Here is a 19,090-nt window from a genome sequence, read left to right on the forward strand (position 1 = left end):
CAAGGCCAGGTGGGCAGATCGATGCCTGACCCGAACCTTCTGAACTGCTCTCATTTCAACAGCAGTTGCAGCCCAGAGCCATTAGAGCCCGTATAAACACGATTTTACATCCCTTTCCCAGCGCTTTTCCCTCTTGGCAGCTCTGATTTGAGGGCAGAACAGCGTCTGTCTCCAGGAGGAGCGGGTGAGGAGGCGGTCTGGCAGCGGGATGGCGGCCGCACGCTGCCCGGGCACCTGTGCGAGTCGCGGCCGGTTACTCCCGTCAACGAGGGGTACGGAGGCTCGCAGAGGAGCCCGGGCCGCGCGGGAGGCGGCGGGGCCCGCACGATGGCGACGGGCGCTCAGGAAGTCGCGTCAGGCCCGGCGCCGCCGCGCGGCTCGGCGGACACGCCGGGTGAAAGCGGCCTCGGTGCCGGTGGTAGCCGCCGCCAGAGTGGGAGCCGGAACCGGGTGCGGAGGTGCCGCCCTCGGCACCGGGGCGGGGCGAGGGGCAGCCGCGGGGCGGGACGGGGCGGGCCGCGGCCAGCAGTCGCCGGCGGAGCGTGGAGCCGAGCTCGAGGGGAGGCCGGACGGCTGATAAGTGTGCGGGGAGCCTCGGTCGGGAGCTTACGGGACCGGTCCTTTGGCAGCTCTGCACCCCGCTGTATTCTTCTTTATATCAGCTCTCGTGAGCGTGCGGGGTCGCGGAGCGCGGTTGCCGGCCCGCAGGATGGTGTGCCGCGGTGCGGTGGCTGTGTGAGCGGGGGCTTGGGAGGGAGGATTTTGCGTGAGGTAGGTATGAGGCTGCTCTTGCTCAAACAGGATTTTAATGGCGTGGGTTTTGAAGTTCATCTTTTGTATATTGCCGGTGCAACCAAGGTCACCTTGAGCACAAGAAGGACACATTTCTTTTTCATTGTGAAATTTCTTTTATGTATTTATTGGGTGGTTTAGATATCGATTTGTTCGAGCACTAATAAAGTATTGAGTATTGGGCAAATTGAGTGTAAGAGCCAGCAAATTAAAAAAGATGGCTTATGTAGTTGGGCTGTGCAAAGATAACTATGTGTGTGGATGGGCTAGATCCAGTTTGTATGGGGAGCTCTGAACGGGGGGCTGTCTCGCAGGAGGGGTTTGTGCCTGCTCGGGGCGGATGGTGAGAAAGACAAAGCGTTGCACTGAAGTTTTAGGCCTTGCTCTTGAGAACGTTCTTGTGCAGGATGAGAGCAGTCTCGCTCCTGGTGGCTCATAGCTTGGCCGTGCTGTAAGTTTCTTTGCGGCGGCAGATGAAAGAAGGCTGTATTGCCACTTTACAGTTTCTCTAGATGGAAATGCTGGGATTCTTGCTTGAAGCAGTTTGATTTGCAGTCTTTTGCAGATCACCCATACAACAATAAGTTGTTTTGGTGTGTTTGGCCTACTTTTTATTTTATACAAGGGAGAATTATTTTGCTGTGCTTATTACATGAAAAAAACTTTAATAGTGCAAGTTTAGACTTCTCTACTACTTTTTAATCCCACAAGCCTGTCATGACACCTGTGTCAGCACATTTGGATTTAGGGCTGTGCTTTTCTACACAGCGCTCCTTTTTCCCAGCGGTTTGCAAACTGGTTTGACTACAGCTGGATCAGACACATAAAATATACTGTGTGATAGGATTGGGAGAGAGCCTTAATGAAATTTCTTTTGTAGATAATGGGTGTCCTTGAGAAGCAGATGATGAAAGAGTGAGGTCATGGTGCAAGAGAATAGTAAACTTTGGAAAGTGTCTGAAATGTGTATCGTTGTGGTAGAACGGTTTAAAACAGGCAGTAAGGAACGGTAGAAAAGCACAAAGAGACAGCACTAAGCTGTAATGAATGGGAAGAAGAGCAGGGAGAGAAGAACATGTAATAGTTGTTTGGTGTGCTGTGTTTATGGAAATTGAATGTGCTGGGGTTTTTTTATCATATTAAAATCAGGCTGATTTCTGCCTGCAGTGAAACTTCTTCAGAACCTAACTCCTACTGAAGGGTGCAAAAATTTCAGGTTGCTAATCTATTGCTAGATACCCATCACCGAAATTATACATGTGTATGTGTGTTTCTCTGTATGTGTGTGTATACATATGTGCGTATGTTATTATTTCGCAGCTCTGATCTTCAGTTCAGCTCCTGTGTCATGGATGAAACTGCTTTGTCCCTTGGAACAATAGATGTTTCCTATTTATCCACCTCAGCAGAATGCAGTATCAGTAGATGTAAGCATTCCAATGAAGAATGGGTAAGTGAAAATTATGAATATTAATGGCAGTATTTATCTTATTTTTTCTTAGAGTCAGAGGTGGATTTTTTTTTTTTTGTTACAAAGAGTGAAGTTGAGGCGTCACCTCTCATGCGTGAGACAGTTTGGTTTTAATTTAACTTGAAATGTAAGGAGGAACCCAAGTTGAGTGCAGTGCTACAGAACAATGTTGCTGGAAAAGAAAAACCTCATCAAACCCTTTTGATAGTCTTACAGTTTTATGGTGTGATATTACTAATCATTTTACGTAGCAGTAAATGTGCAGAATTCCATTGTGGAGTAGACTGAGATCAAATGGAAAGCTTGTTTCTGTTCTGAAGCATGTAGTGTGAAATGCACAAGCAAAAAGGAGTGTGAAACTAAAGATGCATGGTTGTGTAGTCATTGTATCTGAAGCTTTTTGTGCTGTACAAGAGGCAAAGAAAATTTGGTGGCTATAAATAAGGAGCCTATTAAAAGTCTGTGTCCTCTGTGGAGTGAGTCTTGGGATTTGAAGGAGGCAAAGGGGTCAGTGAGCAGAGATGGCTGGGTGGAGCAGAAAGAGCCCATGGGGACTGTGCTGGTCCTGGTTGGTTTAGAAGCAGAGGTCTGGAAGCATTAGACATGTTCTGGAGAGGGGGAGTTTGAACTTGGTACAGAAGAGTTGGACACATGGTCAGAATTGAGGGAAAAGACAGATGTCCTGGCAGCTGGGTTTTCTGTTTAGCTAGATGCAAGTTACATTGGACAGCAGGTTGCGCTAACCAAGGGATCTGTGAGAGTGGGATAAAGGCAGGCGAGACACAAGAGATAGAAAGGAGGTTTTGTAAGATACTTGTGATGCGTTCAGTCAAGGCTTGGGGGCGAGTAGAAGGAAGACAATATTGTTCGAAAGTTGATTAACTTTGAAGTTAGCATTACAGAAGTAAATACAGAAGGAATTGGGTCAGGCTTAGCATCTTTATGCTTCTTTATTTCAGATGGAAAACTTAGTCTTGTAATAATGGCCAGTTCATACTGGCCGAATATGATACATGAACATTTTAGTGTTTAGGCATCTTCAGTGTTGCTTTTGACTTTTTAATTGTTTCTCACTGGGCTGGCTTTCTAACTAAGTATGTGATGATCTGTATTTGTGCTTTCCAGCCCATAAGCTGTCTTAAGGTATTGGTTCTACCCTGCTGTTCTTCCACTTAAGTGTGCTATTTCAAGCAACATTTTGATTTGGTTCGTTTCTGTAATTTTCCTTTTATTAAAAACTTAGAGTAGATGGTTCAGAAAATGGCAATCCAGTGCTTGTTCTCAGGCAAGCAATAATTCAGTAGACTTCTATGGGAACAGTTAATGTCTTTGTAAAAATTGTAGTCAAGTGTATTTTCTTTATGTCCTCGCATAGAGAATGTGTTCTGTGAATGCAGTTAGAATTTTTTTGTTCTGTAATCCATAGGAAGGCAGTGTAACATTGGAAAAGGCACAGTAGTTCCTCTTTCATATCACTTTGCATGGAACTGCTTGAAAAATAGCCTGCAAAGTCAATGGAGTTAATGCTTTGCATGCATTCAGCCTTCCTGCAGTTCCACGGGGTGATGTCCAGTAAAGTTTAACATATATTGTTCATATTATAAGCAGCCTTACGTTATTGAAAGTGTAATTTACTGCTAACTTCTTCCACTTTTCTCAGCTGCCAGTTTCCTTGCAGTTTCTTATTAGGGTTATTTATTTTGAACCTTTGTGTGTCAGCAAATACTGCAGTGCTTAAGTTACAAAAGTACAATGCTGATTTTGCTTTTATTTTGTAAAATTACAATATCTGGAGGTAGTATAATTTATTTTAGAAAAATCTTGGAAGAGTTTGTCTTAGTTTTGTGTAATTGGGGGGATAATTACTTTTTTGTTTCTCACTCCAAGTTTTCACATACTCAGTAAAACATGTATTTCTGGCTATTTACACAGCACTCTTGTGTTCTGCAGGGAGAGTGTAACTCTAGGCCCACTCTCTTCCGATCTGCTACTTTAAAATGGAAAGAGACTCTATTGGGCAGAAAAAGGCCTTTTGTGGGACGATGTTGCTACGTATGCACTCCCCAAAGCCGGGTAAGAAGATTACGGAATGGATTATGTTTGACAACGTGTAACTGCAGCATGATGAAGTTTCAGTTGTTTTCTTAATTTCAGAATTAAGGTCACAATGTTTTTGCTTCATAAAGGAATATAGTTTTTCACCTTTATGTATATTTCTTTGTCACATAATTAATGGGTGATGCAGACCCATTGTGATGCTTTGTCTTCTACTTTTCAGTGCAGACTTACTCCTTGCACAAAACTCTCCAGCTCTAGCACTAGGAAATTGTATAGGAAAAAAATTATCTGCTCTGCTAGATTAATAATGGAAATTTGGTGCATATGAAAGTATTAAGCCTTATTTTTAGGACACTTAATTCCCTGTTATCAGAATGAATACAGTTTTGAAAGTAAGCAATGTGCTTCCCTTCAAATTTGAAGACATCAATTCTGTACTTGAGAAGATGGGTTGGTTTTCTACACCTAGCTGATTCCCAGCTTCTCTGCCCAGCCTGTAAACAAGGAACACCAGTTACAATAGTGGAGATATTTGTCTGCTGGGAACAGTGTCAAGATGGTGGCTCCAGAGAGGTTGTGCAAGCTGATTTAAAATGTGAACTTTATTGAACTGCAGTGGTCAGCTTTCCATAAGCTGAAGATGCAGAATGCTGATAAATGGCATAATGCAGTTTGCAATCAGTTCATCATGTAACTTGACTTACGTGTACTCCCCGGGCTTTAAATTGCACTCAGTTGCACCTGCACTGAGCTTCATGATTGTTTGGGCTGGAATACAGTGAAAATTTCCTTTGTTTCTTTGACCAAGGAAAAGTTGTTACTTCACTCTATTCCTATGCCAGAACAGAAAATTGCAGCAATGAGATATAAATGTGGGCTGGAAATCCAAATGTGCTGTGAAGGCTAGGTATGATAAAGGCAACAAGACAAGCAGTTAGATAAACTGAGACTACTCCTAGCAGACACTAGAGCATTTTGACTTGTAAAGAGATGTGTAAGAATCCTCAACTTAAGGCTTTATACATTTAGTAATCAGTCTATCAGTAATTAGGCTGTTTCTCTCAAATTGGGAATCATGCTTTAAAAATAAAAATCTTATTCTGTATTTTGTACATTTACTAAGAAACTAATTAACTACCCTGAGATCCCACGTAAGAAAGGGGCATGACCTGATTAAGCCCTTTATTGCATTATGCCACAATGCAGCAGACAGTAACAAACCAGATCCTTTCATTGGCCTCCAGATATTTCACTTCTTTTTCTTTTGAGCTGCCTGTTTCGTTAATTCTCTTAAGGAAAAGGGATGGATGAGTGAGACAAATTTACTTAAGTGTGTTGGCCAAACTCACAGCTTGCTGATGCTGGGAGTGAGAAGTCTAGCTTTTCCTCATTGTTTTCTTTCTTGCTGTCTTGGGGGCTGATGACATTCACTATCCAAGCAGAAAACCGCCTGCTTTATTTATTCATTTAGTCTGGTTGTCTTAGTTTTCTGCCTTGCCTGAATGAAGCTGGCTTGTTAAGGGGTGTGATGAATGCTAAAGGTGGTATAATTTAAGAGATGAGGGAAAGTGTTCAGTGGGAAAGCATAGGATGTGGTGTTGGGAGCTGAGCTTCTTCCTCACAGCAGGGTGGAGATGCTTTATCAGCTCACTTGGTCTCCCAGAACCACATTCTCTGCTTGACACAGATCGGGAAGGAGTTAAATAAGGAAAAGCTAAAGTGTGACATTACACCTAGAGGATGAATTTCACAGAGCGAGATTGTAGCCTCATAGAGCACTGGTCTTGGACTTGTTGCTTTCTGTGAGAACAAGAAAACGTAATTTCACTTCTTTTTGCCAGAACATGTCATAAGCTTCAAAATCCACAAAATATTACCAGTGAATAGGCAAGGAAATTACTTTGAAGTTGTGGCAAATGGCATGTCCTTAAAAAAAATACAAATAAATGAGACTTTTCCCTGACTCCCATTGCAGAATTGGTCATGAGGCTGTTCTGCAGCTCTGCTGTAGCTGGTGACCATCTATGTCCTTCACTGCCCTGTTTCTGTCTTCCTTGACATGCACAGTCCCAGTGATTTTAGCTGTAATTCACTGTTGGCATGGTACCAGTTTTATAATTAAATATTATTTGGGCAGAAAGAAGCTAGCCTCTTGGTCAAGGTACTTGGAATATGGAAGATTAAAGTTTAGGTCTTCCTGCCAGGAAATATTTGTTTATCCAAAGTGGAACTGCTCCTAAACTCATCCCAGAACAGTTAATAGCCTGGCGTGTAGTGTCTGTACCAGGGATGTAGAAGACTGGGTTGAGTTTGTTCTTCAGGCAGAGCAGGAGTGTGGAGATTTGCCACTTAACTATGGATGGATATCCTGACCCTTGGTTGCCGTAGTGTGATGCCTGATCTGCCGGCAAACTGGATGTCACAGACATAGCATCAAAAGGGTTGTGATTATACTAATGCTGAATGTGGCTTAATGAAGTTCTGTCTCAGAGATGGGTTCTGTATTATGATGAGTCCTGGTTTATATTACATCAGAACATGATAAAATATTCTGGCTTGAAGAATGCAATCAAAACAACCATTTCTGTATTTGGTAAAGCCTAGTGAATGCTTTGAAAATATTGGAGTGGGAATAGTGACTTTCTGAATTTAATTTTCATTTCAGAACAGCTTGTGTGTACTTAATATGCAAGTTCAGCACTTCTCTGCTTTGGCTTTTGTTTATATTAGCGTTGAAAAACTTAGCATTATCTGAAATGTTATGATGAATATAAAGACATAACTATTCCTATGTAATGAAATAGTCCACTAACGTTTTTTTCTCCCTGGTTTTACAGGATAACTTCTTCAATGCTAGTATTCCTTCTTTGGGTCTGCGTAATGTCATATATATCAATGAAACACATACAAGGTAATGTAGCAAGTCTGTCTTTTGCTTTCAAAATTCAATGTGTTCTGATCTTAGGACAGAGAAATCTCTAGGATAGTATGGACTTGGTGAGTGTATGTTGCTGTCCTAAAATGCAGGAATTGGTGCTGACTTCAGGAAAGTAATGTACTTGTTGAATCTGGCTGTGTGTGTCTGGGAGCTGGGCAAAGTCCTTTGGGGTTATAGGCAAGGAATGTAAGGGTCAAACCTGTTTCAGAAAAACCAGAGCATGTTTAAATCCTTTCTCCTTAGTGCAAATGTAGCATCCATAGCGTAATGCTGAGACAAGCTGCTTTATTCCCATGCTTCAAAATTACTTCAGGCTGCATTTTCATTTACTGAGCAGATCTGGCTCACAATTTAGGCATTGACTGTTATCACTAATGACAATTAAATCTGAACATGTCTTGCGAGACTGCCTCTCCTCTGCCTCCGTGGCAGAGTGCAGCTGCTGAAGGATGGTGTAGATGGCCTAGAAATGATGATGTATCTGCACTATTGGAAATATGTCTTGTGTTCTTGGATGAAGATACTGAAAGTATACAAAAATCTATTCTGTTCTATGGAAAGTTAATAATGCTTGCTAAGGTTTTTACAGTAAACATTAGCATAAGCAGATCCTGCAGTGTTTGTTGTAGAGTCAGAGCAAACAAAGAGAGGCCAGCAGCCCAAAAGAAATGAGCCAAAGTCTCTGAGTGGAAGAAAAGCAGCATTGTGCTGTGCTTGAGAGGGAGGAAGCTAATGTTAGAGGCTGTTCTTTCTTCTATTTGAATTAATGATGTCTTTTTAAGAGTGGACCTTGTGGTTTAGAATACAGAAAATTAAGAGAAATAGAGTATAATATTAACCTTTTTAAATTATTTTCAAAGGCTAATGCTTGAATGGTTTTGAATGGTCAGAGTTACTTAAATTAGGAATATAAAAGCAACAAAATATGGGTTAATGAATTACTCTGAAATAAGATGCCTTTAGCTCTGGATGTCATTATAGTATGAAAATTGGCAGTTTTAATGAAGTTCTGAGGTCCGATGGGGTTACTTAATCACAGTTTCTTGTCCTTGGAAAACAAGAGGGATTCTCTTTAACTCCTAGTGTACTGTATCTGCGTTGAGACATCAATGCAGCCTTTTTCTGAGGTATGAATATATCGGTTTTATAATACATCTTGACTGGGTCTATTCTGTGTGGTTTTTGTCTTCTGTCATTGCTAAATTATTAGAAAACAGATTTTTCTAATTGTACTACATAGTAGCTAAGCTGTAAAATGAATGTTGAAGCCTTTATACCTTGACAGATCCCTGCAGTAGCTGTATGCTATTGTGATATGTTCGTAGTTACCAAAATTGTTGTCAGAAAGAAACATCCTTAACTTTGCTTTTTAGAAAAATCAATAAGGCTCTCAAACTCTGATGAGAGGGGGAAAATGGAAAAGCAATTAAAGCAGAGTCACCAGTCTACTTCCCTGGCAACATGAATAGCAAAGTTCTTTGTCCTTTGAGATGGTCTATTTGTATAACAGTTACATGTCAGACTGCTGATGACTTGTGCATGTGCACTCACGTTAATTATAGTGCAAGTGGCCTGTTCACTCAGGTGGTTTGCCCTTTTGCAGTGCAAACATTCCTTCTCATCTTTCCTAGCTGGTTTTAACCCATGTATAAATTTACTGAAATGTGGTAGGGAGGTTTAACAGCCAAGATCAGTAACTTGGGTGACAACAAGGAGCGAGATCTTGGCAGCACTCCAGCATGGAAACCAACATGAGCATTGCCATCCATGGTTTGGTTTGAGGCACTCGCTGGAGCATCAGTATTGCAACAGCAGCCGTAGGGACAGGGTTTTGCATAAGAGAGAATGCTCTGGTCTTAGGAATGGCCAGAATTGAATTTCTTCTTCCAACTGTTACTTATTCCCTACCACATCAGTTCTGCTGTTTGGTGGTCCCAGCTCTGTTTGGCTTGGGGAGTGACCAGCATGAGTTGGGGTTTGTCCGGTCCTGGCCTGGTGAGTAAGAGTAGTAAGGACAGAAAATAGTAATGAATATTCACTGCTGGGGACTGGATTTTAGCCCTTCCTGTATCCCATGCATTGTCTGTGATGTTAGTAAAACTGTTCAAAATAACATTTTCTCAGGTAATTACTATTGATATGATCCAGAGAGTAGAGAAGAGGGTTAAAAGAAAGAGACTGGCAGCATAAACTAAGTAGCCTTAGTTAAACACTTGAATGTGTAGAGAGATTTACTGATTATTTAGTGGTTCTACTACTTTTATAACTTTGGAAGTAGAAAGTATGTAGGAGGCACATATGACTGGGTGTTTAGAAACACTGGAAAAGAAGAAAAGGTTACAAAAAAAGTGGTTTTAGTATTGGTGGCTAATGTAAACATACTTTCAGAAGTGCCTGTGAGAGTTTACGCTGTGTGTACATGAGCAACTTTCCCAAGAGAACTCAGTATTTTGTGAAGAAGTTGACAAATCTCTTAGCTGGGCATTTTCATTCCCTGTTGGAAAGTCACCGAATGGGGAATCGACACTACCTCTTCTTTTCTCTTTGCTGAGCTAGGGAGTTGGTGCCAGCAGACAGACAAAATGCATATGCTGGTTTGTAGCTAATTTCCTGTGATACTATGGATGTTTTAGGGCCAGTATCACCCTCAGTTGAAATAATGCAGACCCCAGCTGTGTCAAATATCTTGTGCTATGCATCAATTATATTATCTGTAACATTAACATGTTGCTTGTTTACTAGAAGATACAGAAGCTTTTAGGTAGCCCTTCATAAATCTTTACTTACTTTTGCTTCTTAATTGTGTTTTAAGTGTTTGTATATTCTTTCTTTTTTTTTTTTTTTTGTGGTGAAATGGTTTGAGGCTCAGATTCAAATATCCTTCATATTTTTGTAGGTACAGAGGGTGGCTTGCAAGACGCTTTTGTTATGTCCTTTTTGTGCAAGAAAGGGATGTTCATAAGGGTATGTTTGCCAAGAATCTGACAGAAAATGTGCTAAATAACAGCAGGTAAGATAATGCAAAATAAACTTTTCTCTTTTTTCTGAAAGACTGATACTTCATAATATGATTTAAGAATTTGGAAGTGGCAGGTTTTGAAAATCAGACTGAAAATTTGAGGGTGTACAGTATCTTCAGCACAGCTTTTCAGGTCTGTAGCTTCCAATTTCCATTTGAATAGTAAAAGTGGAGATTAAGAGCTTTAATGCTCCAAATGAATGATGCATAGTGGGTGGACAGCAGACAGTACATGGAAAAATAAATTGCTGCATACGAACTCTTCAAATGGTTTTTTATGTAATTTATGTTTATGTAATTCATGTAAATTATTACCACTAAAGTCATACTGCAGTCATAAGAAGTTCTCAGTGTTTCAGAAATAATTGGAAAACAGTATTTTAGAGTACCCTTAGTGTACACCAAGAGTATGAGGCAAAACTGGAAAAAAGCTGTAGAATGAAATACACACCCTCTACTTTGTGGAGCTTGTTTTCTGTTTCATATACTGCATTTTAAATGGCATGTTGAGCCCCTGCTAAGCTATTAAGGTATTAGTTTTCCTTGGACACAAAGAAATTCAGCTGCCCACTCCTCGAGTCTACTCTTGTCAGAGGGCACACACTGCCTACATTAACATTCCTAACTCTCCTGAATTTTTAATGTTCAAGTCCCATCTGAAGATCATAGTGTTGCTTTTGTAAAGCAAAGCAGACTGCATTGTGCTATAGTTATGGTGTGTTCAACCACTTAATCTCTGTTCAATATGTTTTAAATGGGGAAAAGAGTCCTTATAAAATTCAGTTATGCTTTGCAAAAGTGGGAATTCAAGGAATTACGCAGTGCAAAATAGCAACTGCATAAATCTGTCTAATAAGGTAAGTGACACTGCTGTGACAGAAAAAAATATTAACAGATATTTCAGCTATTCTTTCTGCATTTTAACTTTATCAACAGTTTCTGAAAATTAGTGATCATTTAGTATCAGTACCTGTGAACAGTGTACATACCATACATGGTCAACTTTAAGTTCATTCACCAATTGTCCATCTATCTAATCAGAGCTTAGAAAACTATTGAAGTAAATTTAATGCATTTGGAGTGCATGATATTTCAGTGTGCAGATTTGTTTATACCTGCAAGGTGCTCTTGTGGTGATATGTAGCTCATAACATATCACTGTCCTATAGCAACACAGCTGTTGTATGTGTTTTAGAATCATAGAATAGTTCTGTTGCTTGATTATCTCACATGTTTTACTTTTTAATGTTAGAGTCCAGAAGGCCATTGTAGATGAAGCTTCTGAACCAAGTACTCCAGGTAGTTTTGTTCAAGCAGACCCTAAAGCTATCAACAAAGTGAAGAAAAAAGCCAGGAAAATTCTCCAAGAAATGGTAGCAAATGTGTCGCCTGCTTTAATTAGGTAAGAAAAATGGCTTATCAGTATTGTCAGTGAGTAGAAAGATGGCCAAGCTCGCTCTGTGTTATACCAGCAGAGCTTGTAACACATTCATAAATAATAGCTGTTCTAAAAAAATAATACATTATTCATAAAAATCCCTGTTCTAATGGCTAACTAATGAAATAGTAGTTAGTCTTCATTTTCCGATGCCGCAGAAATGATCTGGCTTTTCAAGGGATAAGTTTTGTGATAAGGTTAAATAAAAGCATGGGTTTTTTTCTTTTGAAAGCTGGATTTGGTGCTAATGCTTAGACCAGAATCAGAATTACCAGGTTGGAAGGGACCTTCAAGATCATCGAGTCCAACCCATGCCTTACACCTCGACTAAACCATGTCACCAAGTGCCACATCCAATCTCTTTTTAAACACATCCAGGGATGGTGACTCCACCACCACCCTGGGCAGACCGTTCCAATATTTTATTATTCTTTCTGTGAAAAATTTCTTCCTAATATCCAACCTGTACCTTCCTTGGCGCAGTTTGAGACTCTGTCCTCTCGTTCTGTCAGTTGCTGCCTGGTGAAAGAGACCAACCCCCACCTGTCTACAGCCTCCTTTCAGGAAGTTGTAGAGAGTGATACGGTCACCTCTGAGTCTCCTTTTCTCCAGGCTAAACAACTCCAGCTCTCTCAATCGCTCCTTGTAGGGCTTGTGGTCCAAGCCCCTCACCAGCCTCGTTGCCCTCCTTTGGACGCGCTCAATCATTTCCACATCCTTCTTAAACTGAGGAGCCCAGAACTGGACACAGTACTCAAGGTGCGGCCTCACCAGTGCTGAGTACAGGGGAAGAATAACCTCCCTGTTTCTGCTGGCCACACCATTCCTAATGCAGGCCAGTATTAGTGTCCTTTGTTTCAGGCTCATATGGGTGAAAGCAGCTAGCTGTAGTGTCTTAAACTGTGAAAGATCTTTTTTTTCACTAGCCCACTGAATATCATAACCCAGAAAGCACCTTAGACAAAATCTTCTACTGTAGTGTCTACCCATTACTACTAGGGATGAATTTGTCTCTGTAATGTTCCTAGTCTTTTACCAAGTTCTATGATGCAAATCCTATATTTTTCTAACTATATTAAGTTCTCCCACAAGACCAGATAGATACTGTCACCTAACATAACTAGCTTAGTTATTATAATTGATTATACAACCGCCGTTAGTTTGCCTTGTATGGCAAGTGGTCTTTGCCCTTTGAACAGCCTTCACTGAGGTTGACACTAACAAGATTTGTGTCATAACTGCAGGAGGCTGAAATGTGGTTACTAACCATGGCTTAGCTGATAGGCAAAAACTTGCTAAGCAATTGGATTTTGTAGTAATTTTGTTTGAATATAAAGTAATGAGATCTTATGGCTTTGCCTTTTGGCATATAGATGCAATATAAGAGGGAGGCAGAAATGAATGGAGCTTTTTGAATTGTGTTTGTTCTTCCTTCAGGTTGACTGGCTGGGTGTTACTGAAGTTGTTTAACAGCTTTTTCTGGAATATTCAGATCCACAGAGGTCAAATAGAAATGGTCAAAGCAGCAACAGAGGTAAAGGAGGATGAGAAAAATCTAATAACATAGATTTCTGATGTAGTTTCTAATAATGCTTACAGCACTTTCTCATTTTAGAAGAGTTCTGCTAAGTCTATGATACCAGATTTGTAGAACTGTCTCATATGTGTGAAATAGAGTTTTTAATTAAATGTAATGCTCTTTGAGTTGTGTAAGCTAAAATGCTATGTGAACTCTGGTTTTAATTTTGATTTAGGATCAAATTTGAGCTATCAGGCTGAATGATTATTGCAGATAATCTTCATCCAGCAATATTTTGTTTTTTGTGCTGAGGCAGCCAGTAATAAATTAGTAGTAGTCTATTTAGGACTTTTCACTCTCGCCTTAATTTGGAATAAAAATCTTTAAGAAATAAACTTCGATTTCTTGCTAGAAATTTGTTCCCAGTCATTCAATATTTATTGAAATTGATCAAAATAACTCCTGAAATCTACCATTTTCTTTACACTCAAATTAATTGATTCTTTCTGCAGGGTTTTCCTTAGAAAGATGGATTGGATAAATGAAACAAAAAAAAAGGTTCCTAATATTTTCTCTTATCTTCTGATTACGGTGTTTGGGAACCCCACTATTCATAAAACCTTGCTGATATCTAATAGAAAGAAATAGAAGTACTTTGGTGACACTGATTTAGCCACATCCGTTTAATTGTTTGATTGTTGTCTGAATACTGTGAGTCTGAAGAAACTGGGAATATTAATCATTGTAAATGTAATGCATACAACTAAAAATCGCAGCCCGTGAAAATAGCAAGTACAGTGGACTAAAATGTCTTTGTGTCACAGCTGACTGAAAACCAGAAGGAAACAAACGGATGCTAACCGGAAAATACCGTCAGTTCTGATAGCATGATGCTAGCAATCTCAGTGATTGATCAAAAAAGGAGTAATATTCTACATTTCTTACCGACTGTCTTCTCTCTTTTTTTCCTTCTCTCCCCACCATAGATGAATTTGCCTCTTATCTTCTTGCCTGTTCACAAATCCCACATTGACTACCTGCTCCTTACATTCATTCTTTTCTGCCATAACATCAAAGCACCTTACATTGCTGCAGGGAACAATCTCAACATCCCCATCTTCAGGTAATAACCTCTCCTTGTTTGTTCCTTTCAGCCCTAATGATTCTGTGATTCTGTGAAAAGACTGAGTGGGGGAACTTCAGGAGACCTATTACTCCATATATCTTATGTCCAAATGTAAGATAATTTGAGTATTATTAGGCTGTCATTTAGAACTTCTTTGGTTCCTATTACATGCTTAGAGAGAGCATAACAAAATCCTTCTGAGAAACTGTGATAACCTAAGTAGGGTAAGGAAGAATATTCCTTTCTTCTAGGAGTCTCAAAATGGGTAAGTGACTAGGAAAGATGAGTATGTGAAAAAGTGTTGTGAATGGGCAGCTCTTCATGAAGTTCAGTGACCTGTCTAATGGGCAACAACAGTACTGAATGTGCAATACTTTGTGGAAAGTACTCTGGTGTGGTCTCTCTTTAAATTGTATTTCTGGTGGCTGAGGAACATACAGAGTTTTAGGTAGTATTTTGCCAGTGAGTCAGAATTTGGTGATAACTAATTTCTGAAAAAGCCACTGGATATTGCGGTAAATGGTGAGGAAAGAAGGGGGGGATACCTTGACTTAGAGGGTGTTTTGCATGAGTAGGTGCTGGTCTATGAGGATCCCAGTAAAAAAGGCATTCAGGGTCTATGAAATGTCGATTAAAATTATTATCTGTTAGGGCTAGCAGTATAAAAAGAGAGAGACTAACATAGGTAATCTAAGAGGCCTTTAGACACTGGAACCCCAAGTTGTGCAGCATCCAGTGGGCTTCCGATCCACATTCAGCACATTGCGTGGACCCTGTCTGCAGAAGGGGTTGCACATTTTGGTTGTTTGAGTTAGTATGGGATTTTCTTACAAGAAAACAACTATTCAGAAGTTCTTCTGTCAAGTGGCAGGGATGTTCTCATGGGAACTTGCTGCACTGTTGGACAAAGGATGCGCAGGTGGTGTAACTACTGGTGCCAACTGGATGCTGCCTACAGGCTCCTCTATTAAAATTAGTTGGCTGAGCTGATCCTGCAGCAAAGGGCATATGCAGTACACACGGACACAAGGGCCATGGTTTATGTGCAGCACATCACAGACTTGGCCAACTCAGCTTAACTCTTATATGAGGCACCAGCATCTCAATGTAGAATGGTCTCCCAGTCAGAGTCAATGCAGAGGGCAAGGGGTCTGGCAAGTGAGGCAAGACAGCATAGAGAAGCCTGTTTCTTAAGTTAAATAGAGTAATATTTGTATGGTCCCATCATTTGCAAATAATATAATATGTTTTAGTGTCTCAGAATTTCAGTAATTTCAGTTCCTGTTGTGTGCTAGGAATTTGGTACTGGACATGTAATAGTTTCCTACAAACTAAATTCAAGGAGTATAATTCTTCTTTATTATATAGCACATTGATCCGCAAGCTAGGAGGATTTTTCATTCGTCGAAAGTTAGATCAGAGTCCTGATGGTCGTAAGGACTTCCTCTACAGAGCTTTGCTCTATGTGGTATGTATTTCTTGTCTTTGTTTCTCTAGGTAGCATTTCAGTCAGGTGGCAAGTGGGAAAGTGAGTTCTATCAGTCTGGGGATGTTTTTTACTGCTTTGAATTTGTCTTAGGTTTCATGCTGCAAAAAAGGATATATTTTTGTATGAAGTCTTTGCTGTATAGAATAAAATTGAATGCCCAGCAGCTTCAAGCTCTGAATTAATGTTAAACTTAAGCCTTTTTTTCTCTGGTTCCTTTTGTACTGGGGCAGATCTATGCAGATTCTATAACCTAATGGAAGTCTCTGTTTATGATGGGTTGTTGTAATCCTTTGTGCCATTCAGTATAATAGCTGTATTTGCATCTTAGATAATAGGATGTACTGAGGAACAAGAAGGATTGATGTATGCAAATTGACTAGATCAGCTGTTGCTGGAGATGCTGTTCCTGAGCAAATGGCATTACACTGCTTGTATATGCATGCAAATTCAATTGCAGTTTGGTCTGGGTTTATGTCAAGGATTAATCATTAGTTTTAGTTTTTTCACAAGTATTCATGCCAACTCATGATCTTCCAGTGTTTGCAAAAGGAAATGGTTGCTGACAATATATTTCAAATGTGAATTTGCCAATATAATTTTTTCTTCTTTTCCAATCTTTTTGTATTCAGCACATAGAAGAATTGTTGAGACAGCAGCAGTTTTTAGAAATATTCTTGGAAGGCACGCGGTCTCGAAGTGGAAAGACATCTGGTGCTAGAGCAGGTCTTTTATCTGTAGTGGTGGATGCTCTCTTCTCAAATGCTACTCCTGATGTCCTAATTATACCTGTGGGAATCTCTTATGATCGCATAATTGAAGGTCACTATAACAGTGAACAGCTGGTAAGAGCAATTGAACAACTTGTTTTGCCTAGGGGATTTTCTGTTTATGTGCAGGAAAATGTGTTACGTATATAAATGACGTGCTAGTAGTCCTCTGTCTCATGTCCTTGATGTTAGTGTTGTAGAGTGTACAGCCATGAATCATAAAACCTCTCTAATAGGGAGTGCGGAGGTATGGGTGACATAGTTCTAAATGTAAATTTGAGACATACCCACTTGAACGTGTTACTTGTTATCTATGGAAAAAATAGTTCTCTTGATTTAATTGAAGTTGTGAGGTGTGTCAAAAGATTTGGCCTTGTTTTGTCTGCTGTCACATGCATTTTAATTTTAGTCATAACCTTTTAATTGCAAACTGGAAAAAAAACCAACAACAGAACAACCACCTCTGTTTTTCCAGGGCAAGCCTAAGAAGAATGAAAGTATTTGGAGTATAGCTAGAGGAGTCTTCAGAATGCTGCGGAAGAACTATGGGTGCGTCAGAGTCGATTTTGCACAACCGTTTTCCTTAAAAGTAAGTTTCATATTTTGAAGATCCTTCTTAAGGCTTGACATTTTCAATTTTTCAGTAGTGGGGCACACTTATTTTACATTTTCTCCTTGTGGGTTGTCATCACAAGCATTATCTGCTGAAGTTCATTCTGGTGGGACAAAAGTATCCCTGGTTTGCTGATTGTGTGAGTCTTTGGACAGATTTGTGTTAAGCTGAAATATTGTCAGAGCTGATATAAAGTGTTGTTTAGTTTTGAAGTAGTATAAGTATTCTCACTGGGGTGAGAATCTTTAAAATGATCCTTGCATCATGTAGTAATTCTTTACTTTTTAGGGACATTTGGAGTTGAAGGAAACTGAATACTGTTCTCCAGTTTAAGCAATTAATTGGCTTGCATTGTTGTTGAGGGAGGCCATTTACCTCATTGGACTTTTAAAATTGCTAAGTGAATCAGTAGCTATTAAAGTATCATGGATAATATGTCATAAAAATCTGCATGTTCTTTGCAAGTCAGAGTTCATTATTAGTTTACATCTATTACCTACACTAGCTCACCAGATACTGTTGTGTAGTTTCTCAGGGAATGGGGTGATGCAGAAGTATCTGCCTTCACTTCAATTTTCTCTGATCTCTTTGCGGAATCTGCTAGTACTATACTTACCTGCATTTTACTAATCTTGTGTTCTGCTACAGTATACCTTATTTTTAGTGTGACTTTAATAAGATTAGCTACTGTAACAACAGCCTACTAGAACATTATTCAAATTAATTAGGTGTTCTTCTTTCTGTCCTACTTCTCTCAGCAAAGCAGTAGGTTGGAGAGCTTTGGAGGGTTCAATTACCACAGCATGAAATTACTGTGACCGTCTGCACTGCATTATAATTAGTGTAGTAGGGGAAGATACTAATTCATTTCCAAAGGAGGCGGCTTGGGCTATTCTTGGTGGCGAGTTAACAATTGTTCTTGGATCAGTATAAGGGAAAGAAGGTTATCTGCCCTCTTAATCTAGTGAAATGCTAATCACTCTGTACCTTCCTAGCAACCTTCTTCAGGTCTCATTTGTCTCTTTATTCATTTTTATACTCCAAAAAGGTAATAAATTACAAACATTTTTTAAAGTATTCCTTAACCAAGATTTGCGGAAGTGTAACTGTATTTTTAAATTGAAGTGATGTCACTGCAGGTTTTTGTAAAGGAGATGAGCTTTAGGGGTTAATTTTGGGCATCTGCAGTTCTGTGGGCACAGGCTTAGAAGCAGGAGAGTGTGAGCTGGCTGTGAAAGTCTTTTAAGCGGCTTTCCTGGGAAGGAACTGTTTTCCTGACCAGCAGGTTAAGTGGCTCTTTAGTTTTCTAGTCTTTATAGAAACTGCAAGAACACAGTGTCCTGAAAACAGAAAAATGTAAATGTTAACCTGTAAGGAGAGGTGTTTGGCTTTTGAGAAATTAGGGATTCAAGAATTCTAAGCATATGGTACTCTCCTTGCTTCCTGGGTGCTTTAGTTTGTGGCACTGTAAGGGGTCTTACAACTAGAGTATCTATGCTAGTGTTTACCTATGGAGAAATTCCCTACCCTGGTATTTGAGGAAAGCAGCAGCAAGCAATAATTACAGTCTCCATGTCGCTTCTGAATGGATATTACTTTGCTCTCTCTCATGTTAATGAAGGCAATTCTCATTAATTTAATCATGCAGAAGCTAGTCTCAAAGGAGTTGTTCCCAGTGCGGTACTGACAGGGTTTATGTATTCATTTTGTTGCAGTGTTTTTTTTTATGAAATACAGATTTCTCGCTGTAGAAAGTCTGCCTTTTCATAGAATAAAATCAAAAGTGAATAAACTTGAAAACTTTTTATTGCTGTGGCCTAATTACTGCATTTTTAACGTAAGATATTTTGAACAAGATAT

At 39.8% G+C, this 19,090-nt stretch overlaps 1 protein-coding gene across 2 annotated transcripts in view; it reads left to right on the forward strand.

The window, feature by feature from the left end:
* Positions 1 to 674: 674 nt before the first annotated feature.
* GPAM (glycerol-3-phosphate acyltransferase, mitochondrial) overlaps positions 675 to 19,090 on the forward strand; it is a 29,366-nt gene continuing 10,950 nt past the window's right edge. The window contains exons 1-11 of one of the 2 annotated variants that reach the window (XM_080621648.1): positions 675 to 771; positions 2,113 to 2,242; positions 4,214 to 4,336; positions 7,159 to 7,232; positions 10,156 to 10,269; positions 11,531 to 11,680; positions 13,154 to 13,250; positions 14,222 to 14,358; positions 15,730 to 15,829; positions 16,480 to 16,692; positions 17,093 to 17,206. In XM_080621648.1, the coding sequence (XP_080477774.1) occupies positions 2,141 to 2,242; positions 4,214 to 4,336; positions 7,159 to 7,232; positions 10,156 to 10,269; positions 11,531 to 11,680; positions 13,154 to 13,250; positions 14,222 to 14,358; positions 15,730 to 15,829; positions 16,480 to 16,692; positions 17,093 to 17,206 (1,224 nt within the window). In that variant the 5' untranslated portion in view covers positions 675 to 771; positions 2,113 to 2,140. Of the gene's footprint in view, positions 772 to 1,847; positions 2,243 to 4,213; positions 4,337 to 7,158; positions 7,233 to 10,155; positions 10,270 to 11,530; positions 11,681 to 13,153; positions 13,251 to 14,221; positions 14,359 to 15,729; positions 15,830 to 16,479; positions 16,693 to 17,092; positions 17,207 to 19,090 lie in introns of those variants that run through there. The other variant, XM_080621647.1, reaches the window with a different exon arrangement.

The sequence above is a fragment of the Psittacula echo genome (assembly GCF_963264785.1).
Source record: "Psittacula echo genome assembly, chromosome: 6".
In the NCBI taxonomy this organism is placed as follows: Eukaryota; Metazoa; Chordata; class Aves; order Psittaciformes; family Psittacidae; genus Psittacula; species Psittacula echo.